This window comes from Colossoma macropomum, unplaced genomic scaffold (genome assembly GCF_904425465.1).
Source record: "Colossoma macropomum unplaced genomic scaffold, Colossoma_macropomum, whole genome shotgun sequence".
In the NCBI taxonomy this organism is placed as follows: Eukaryota; Metazoa; Chordata; class Actinopteri; order Characiformes; family Serrasalmidae; genus Colossoma; species Colossoma macropomum.
Genome location: NW_023494792.1, coordinates 30,289,402 through 30,297,414, shown reverse-complemented (window position 1 = coordinate 30,297,414; position 8,013 = coordinate 30,289,402). Strand labels below are relative to the sequence as shown.

At 38.8% G+C, this 8,013-nt stretch overlaps 1 protein-coding gene across 2 annotated transcripts in view; it reads left to right on the top strand.

Moving 5' to 3' along the window:
* Positions 1–7,722, top strand: part of meaf6 (MYST/Esa1-associated factor 6) — a 12,396-nt gene extending 4,674 nt beyond the window's left edge. Inside the window, exons 6-8 of one of the 2 annotated variants that reach the window (XM_036576829.1) lie at positions 3,163–3,192; positions 5,402–5,435; positions 7,088–7,722. In XM_036576829.1, coding sequence (XP_036432722.1) covers positions 3,163–3,192; positions 5,402–5,435; positions 7,088–7,102 — 79 coding nt within the window. In that variant the 3' untranslated portion in view covers positions 7,103–7,722. The remainder of the gene's footprint in view (positions 1–3,162; positions 3,193–5,401; positions 5,436–7,087) is intronic. The other variant, XM_036576830.1, reaches the window with a different exon arrangement.
* Positions 7,723–8,013: the final 291 nt, after the last annotated feature.

The following is an 8,013-nucleotide window of genomic DNA, read 5'->3' as shown; positions in this document are numbered from 1 at the left end:
TGGTAATCTCAGTCAGTGGGCACATTTGCCATGTAATTAAGTAATAGTAGTTGCCAGATCAATTAATTAAAATGATTGTTTATATAGTAAAACTCATTAGTTAGAGCCATAAAAGACAATGTTAGTGTAAACCCACTGCCAGGGATAGAAATCGGGATCACAGCTAGAGCTGTTGGAGCTCAGATGAATGGGATGAGGGTTGTTATGTAAAGCCAGGCAGATTGTGCGCAGATACCTGTAGCCACTTTGCAGCTAGAAGTGATGGTGCTTTTAATAGCTCAGTGCTTTGGCACTCTGCTCTGGGTTTATTGTGCTGGTGTTTCTCTTTGATTCTCTTCCTGCTTTACTTCATCTCATCTACTGCAGCATTTTAGTCTTTCCTCCATCACTCCTTCTCAAAAAAATAGCTTAAAAAGAGCCGGATAAAGAGTAGTGTTGAACGGTTTGTCTCAGCAGAGGCTTTTTCTGGTTAAAAATCAAAAGTACACAATGTACATGTACACTTTTAACATAAAATAGTAGTCAGTCAGCCAGAAATTGACATACATTTCCTCAGGTTTGCGCTGGAGCTGTGAGGCTAATATAGCTGAAAAGTAATGGTAGTTTGTATCCCACCAGTTATTAGTGCCGAGCTAGGTTTTGGATAAGGAGAAAAGGCTAAATTGTTGTTGTTTTGTTTGTTTTTTTTCCTGCGTTAAACTGTCCTTTGCACTGAAATAGTCGTCTGAGCAGCCTTGCCTTTTTTGGCAGGACATCTGGCCCCGTTCAGAGGTCGTCAGTGCTGGTTTGTTTTGAGCGCTGAACAGTACATAAACATTTTGAGCGCGTATTTCGTGTTAGATGAAGATAAAGAATGCTCAACTGGTTTTTCAGCCTTCACTGTAACAGGTCTTCTCACCATGACGGCCTGTCAGATCCACGCCAGCGACTTTCCGCATTGAGGTGTGAACAGTAACACGGCATTGCATGACTTTGTGGACTGTGTATACAAATAGAACATTTTCTAAAACACAAAATAGTCGCTTAGCCGTTTAATTAGTCATAGCTAAATGTCATGGTTGATGGTGGAATGGTGTGAAAATGTATCATGATGTCAACAAACGCAATAATGACGGTTTTTGCAATTATCGCAGTTCTGAGTGGTTGGAATATGGACCAAAGACTGTGTACATGTAGTAAGATTTTAATGGCAAAATTGGCTATAACTTCTGCAAACAGCCTGTCTGCTCTCCAGCGGCTTCTCTGCAAGACTCTGTCTGGCTGCTTTCCCTAGTAGCTTCTTATTAGACAGACTGTGCTGCTAATGGGTCATTTACAGACTCACTCTTTCAGCTCTTTCCTCACCGCATTGATGGAGGACCACACAACAAATGTTTCTAAACAAGTTCTGCTATTTCAGGGTGTCTGCGGGGGTCCTTAAGGGTTAAATTTGAATGTACTTAATGGTAATGATAGTTTTGCTCGCCCTACCTGGAACCTGTGTTAAAATTAAGTCAGGGACGAGTGTTACAGTTTGACATTTTCATTGCGTATAATCTAGTCAAGACATCATGGTGGGGACTCGCAAGAGCTGCAACACTCTCAGCATTGGCCCAGTCCTCAAGTTTGACCCCAGGAGATGCTGACCATGTCTGGGAGTCATAAGGGCTCTTTCACGCCTACCTTGTTTGCTGTGGACCTGTCAACCAATCCATTTTGACAGGTGTGAACACACCGACCGTACCTGGGTTTGCACTAAACACGTGAACCGTGGGTCTCGGTCCACTTCTATACGAACCCTGGCTCAGTTCGCTGCTGGTGGGAGCTCGTCTTTGTGATGGTCTGCACCAAACACCATCCATGTAATTTGACTGCTTTAACATTTGGCTCTTCACAGACGTTCTTATCATTTTGTAGCACAAGCTGCTGCTAAAAATGGCACATGAGCAATAACTGATAGCGAAGCAATGCCTTTTATTTTGGCACATGGATCACGGAACGTATTACATCAGCGACCTGTTGGTTACATTCGAATTGACAAAACAATCGCAGTGAAGCAGATATTAAAGATTATTATTATTATTATTATTGGTTTTCTTGTGATGCACATAGACTTTAAGTGTCTATTTAAATGTATAATTCGGTGCAGTGGAATGTTTTTAGGCTCAAATGGTGGCAGTTGTAACAGAGTGCTTGTATTCCTGCAAAATTTTGGGCCAAAAAACAAGCGAGTGTATAATTTGGTGCATTTTAGCCGTTGCAGTGAGAAACCAATCGAACCAAATGAAAAACATAGTCTCAAAGACCCAAACTCTGATTTAGACTTTGACTTGTGTGAAAACAGCCTGAGAGAACATAATTGGCCCTCCTGTCACTCAGTGTGATGCCAGCCAACAGCAGCATCTCTTAGCTGATGTAACAGAATTAGCACTTAGCATTCTCCTTCAAGCGTGTTGAGCTGTGCAGATAACATTACATAAGCGGCAGTTTGAAATGATGTGGTGGTGCTTTGTGTATCTTGGAGGGAGTGCATGCTAACCTTTTACCCTCTTGGTACTTTCGTGTAATAGGGGGAGGTTTGGGTAGTGGGGGAATGGGCCACAACTAAAACCGTTTAAAAAAACTATATAAGTAACTGTTTTAAAATGAAAAAAATTAAAAGATAAAAACGTAAACACCACATGTGCATTAAAGTTTATTTTTATTGTGAGGGGATAGGTTTAGATTAATTAGAGAGAACATGTAAACAACATCAACCAGTATATATGAATTACAGAAATTGTAGCTAATTGGATGACGATCCATAATGAACGTCTTATTTTATTGTTTATTTTTGCCCATTGTTTTATTTTTTTAATTTTAGAAAAAAAATTCTGATGTGTGTTTTAAGTATTGCAGTATTACATTTTTGCCACATCGCCCACCCTTTTACTTAGTAGAGTCACTGAAGTGACATTAAAAAGCATTACTTAGAGTTTTAATCATTAAGTTGAACTCCAGGACGCCTGCAGACACCCTGTATCCATAAAGCCCTTAATGAGTCCAGTGGATTGTGTTGGAGAAAGCTTTGACACTAACAGTGCCCCTCTGTGATGGGAAGTGATTTGGGACTGAGCCGCAGTGATTCCAGGCTAGTGTACTAACCACTAATGCTCTCTTCCTCTCCCCTAATGCTGCCCCCAGCCCCTCCGCCATGTTTGATTATGACTTTGAGTAAGTCTCAACTTTACGTCCTATTTTTCCCTGACATTTCTTTCCTCTTCTCTTTCGTTCCTCTCTGTCTTTACGTTTCTGGTTCTGCCATGTGGACCAGTCCGTTTGAAATGGCCCAGTGGCATTATAATGCTTGTATTTGTTCATTTACGGATGGTCTGTGTAATCCTGTTTTGTTTTTATTTATTTATTTATTTTTTTTGCATGTTGTTTTTCTTTGATAGCTGTGAACTGTTTGTTCATTTGTTCAATTATACGTTATTAGCGTAAGAAGAAACTTCATGTAATTTAATGTACAAAATTTTTCCTTTCTTATCTCTCTGTGGCCAATAGAAGAATAGTACAGGCAAATTTGGTGTCTTTTCAGGCATCTTTGTGTTTTTCGGTCTGTTTTATCTTTTGATTGGACTGATAAACAATCATGTTTCCACTGTAGGGATGTGCACACGTGCTCCAGTACTCAGTTATTTTCCATTCGAGCACTGAAATCACTCTTCAGGTATTTGGTAATGCTGCATCATGGAAAGTCAGGGAGAAAATAAACAGATTAGTGAAATAACGTTGGGCTGTATAATGGTAATAATGATTCCACGGTATTTAAAAATAATGCCAGTGTTTAGAAATAATGACGGTGTTTCAAAATGATGACGTGTCCGATTTATATTCTACGTCTGAACGGCCAAATAAACTCATTCCACTCATTTATAGTTTAGAGGTCGTCACTGATCGGTGGTGTGGGAGCTCACTGATGGGCAGCACTGATAGAAAGAGGGAAAAGAAGCAGGAAACACCTTAAAAGTAAGAGTGATAGCAGCTTAACGGCCAAAAGCTACACACACACCAGGCTGTAACAGGCTGTAACACACTGAACGCAACACGGTGATGTGAAACATTCAGATAAGATTGTTTCTCATCAAAACCTTTTCTCTGAATTTTACCGTGTTGTTCGCAGTGCGAGGGGGGGGCAGACAGAACACCTATCAAAAAGTCTTTCTTTGCTTCTTACAAAACAGGCAAACTGTGACATTGTGCCGGATTTGTTCCAGGAGAACGGAGAGTCTCTCTGCCTCATTCAGGAGCTGGAGCTTTGAGTGCTTTTGCACACGAGCTGCACACATGTAGCTCCACACGAGACTTCTTTCCATTGGCTACTTTCAATTTTGGAAAAGTTCAAGTAGCACAGAGTGCTTTATTGCATTATTCAGTAACTAAAACTGAGTTCTTCCACATGTAACTGCGATGTTTGAGGCCTGGTAATATTTAGAGATGGTCTACAGGTATTAATACTGCCCAACTTTATAGTGGAACGCCATTAAGTTTGAAGTGCAACAGTTTTGCTTGTGTTTAAGATTTAGGATGTATTTAAGTTTGTGATATACTTAGCTACTATGAAAGTGCCTTGATGTGAAGGACGTTAAGGACATGATTGAGAAGACAGAGGTAGCGCAGCTGTAACTAGGCTAACTACTACAGCGAGCGTTAGCTAGAACCAAAGGCAATGAAAATGTCATCTTAATTGCTGGCACGTCATCCACTGAGGGGTTTTTGTAGATGAGAAAGACCATCTACTGCTGCACTGGTTAGCTGTAGTGTTAGTGTTCTCTCATTAGCTCGGCCTCCTCTGTTCAAAGACAGTGACTAAAATATTTTCCCCCGGCTGTTTTTGAATAATAATGAGATTTCCAGATGTGCACACCTGTAAGCTGCTACGTTTTGCGCATTATGGCATCTAAATATCTGGTGAAAATCCTGAATATCTGTTCATTAACTAGTACAGATACTCGACCATCTCCTGTTTCACTGACCCACAGTAGAGACGTGTTGAATTCTTTGACTTGTACCTGCGGCTTTAGGCAATACTTGTGTGCTCAATCCATGTAGATTTACAGATAAATTTATCTGGTGTCAGAAATTTGTGTGATCATAAAGAGCTTCGTGGATTTGCTTACCATAATAATGTCCTGTGATTTTTCTTATGACTTCCCAGTTTAAACCTTTGGGTAGTCCATTGTTCTCCTACCGTCAGCTTACCCTAAACGGTCATTAATGATTTGAGGGATAAGGAAGGAAGAGCAAATATTTTGCCTTTTTATTTGCAGTTCAGTAAGAAAAATGGTCAATTTGTTTTTTACATTAATGTGGCTGGGTTATAATGAGTAAATGGTCATTCATGAGTAAGAGATACTAATCTGTGCTTTTCTGTTTGTAGATTTGACATGAAGATGAACAAAAAGCCCAGAGCAGTAAGTACAGCTCAGTTTTCCTTCAATTAAAAAGCATTTATATGTAATGAACTGGCTGCATTTTCAAAGTCATTCTTAGATCTTGTAGGATCATTTCTGCCAGTTAGCTTAACATTGTCAATGCATATTTTCCATACAATCGAGCCGGCCTAAGTAGTCTTAAATTTAGCTAACATAACAATTTCCGTAGAGTCACTAGCATAAATTTAGCTCTGTTGTAATGGTGGTATAATAGTTACCCTGCAGAGTAAACACTTTTTATAATATGTGTAGCTGTGACAAGTTCTTGAAATGACTGACTCAAAGCTATGGAAGCCCAATGAAAGCCACAAAAAATGATGGTGTCCATTTATTATCAATTAATGACATAGCATCTGGTAATTGTGATTTGCTGTCTCATAGTGAGATCATATCTCATAATTTGATTATGGCTTTGTATCTAATAATTGACTTTTTGTCTCATCATAAAGAGATTCTGTCAGCATAAATGACCTATGGCACAAATATGAGATCTTGTAATTGACTTATCTCATACTAATGACTTGTTATGTCATAATAATAAGATTCTCTCTCATGATTATGACTTTGTATGACATTAGTATCTCATAATTATGACTTGGCACTGGGGTTCCCAATCCTGGTCCTGGAGATCTGCCACCCTGGAGAGTTCAGGTTCAACACGCCTGTTGCTTTCAGATGCTCCTGAAGGCCTTGATCACCTGGTTCAGGTGTGTTGGAGTAGGGTTGGAGCTAAACTCTGCAGGGTGGTAGATCTCCAGGACCAGGAATGGATTTATCTCATAATTACGGCTTAGCATCTCATAGTAATGACTTACTATTCAGTGCCTTACAATGTGTTAAATACAGCTCAGTATCTCATAATAATAACTGTTATGATTACAACTCACTTTACACATAATTATGATTTAACTTCCCATGATTAAGTCTTACTTTCTCATGATTATGATTAAGCATCTCATAATGAAGTCGTACTTTCTCATAATTATGGTCTGGTGTCTCATAATTGTGATGTAGTGTATGATGATAATGATTCAGCATCTCATGATAACAAGAACGTTTTCTGATTATTATGATCTTATTTCATAATTCTTCTTCTTCTTATTATTATTATTATTATTATTATTATTATTATTATTATTATTTTGATAATACAGCCCTTCCCCCCCCCCAAGTGGCAGAAATACAGACTTTCATACAGAGCAGCTTTAAAGATTTCTCAGTTTCTCAAATAGCTTTAAAAAAACGTTAAGTAATTGTTATTGTGAAATCTTTGAAAGGCTCTGCCCATGAAGTTATTGTTTATTGATAGCTGATTATTTGATATCATCTTATTTTATTTAATTATTTTGGTCAATTGTAATGTAAAATTGTTGAAATTAAAAGACACAACCCTTTTTTTAAACATGATGCTTCTGTTTTGCTGGTACATTTTGTCCACAGTCTCATGAACACTAAATATTGTGTATTGTGAAAATGCTGTTATGTATTATGATGTTATATTTTCACTGTATCATCCACCCTTATGCTGATGTAGACTTTGTCCGTGTCTAGAGGAGAGAGGAGTTGTTTAATGTTACCGTCTACATCCTGCGCATGTTTCTCTGTTTAATGTAACTGCATTCGTTTGGCAGGACTATTCGGCTTGATGGTTACCACAGAGAGGAGCGGAGTGTTTGACACGGACTCTATCTGCACCACCACGCAAACAAAACCACAGTTGTACAGCCTCAGGCTGCACCCATTCATCATTACTCCTGTCTGCCATAACAGCGCCGGCCAATCTAGTGCAAGCGTGGAAAACGCCCTTCTTCTTCTTAAGCTACTACTTCTTCTGTCTTTTATGTTTCATACATCTTTACCCCTCCAGATCACAGGGGAAGGGATGTGTTCCAGTTTACAGTCCGGTTAGTGTCTCCACATTTCTGCTCTCGCTGCACAAAAACCTTCATTTTAATTCATTCGCAGGTACAAACAGTTCTGTCTGCATGTTCTCTGTGTGAGGTTTGAACACAGTCCTCATCTCCATACACCTCATCAATGCCTATTTCCATTATGTCTGGTTATCTTCTGTGTTTGTGATGCTGCTGCGTTCGAGAAGTTTCCAGCAACTCTTCAGCTAAAAAAAGACACGTGAGATTTCTTTTTGGAAAATCTATTACTTTTTGTTAAAACTTGTAGTTAATGTGAAAAGTAAAACAGTCTTGTCATTTCCATAGTTGTTTTTTACTCTACATTTTGTTTTGAATAAAAATGTGATTAAAAAATACCTTACTAGTCTTTTGTGTTGCCTTTAGAGCTGCTTAATTATGGCAAAAACTCTAACCTGAATCATTTTTGACAAAAGTTACAACAGCTTTTAAAAGCAAGTCTCTTTCTCTTAAAGGAATAATTTGGCCAAACATCTAATTTACCCAGTTTGTCAACTTACCCTGGGATGTTTTTCGACCATGACATGTTTCCAACTTTTGCTTCTTCAGTTTAGAACCGGAGCTGAGAGGCTGACGTTGCTAAACACTAGACATCAGTAGTCACCCAAATAGTTTCTGCTAAAATACAT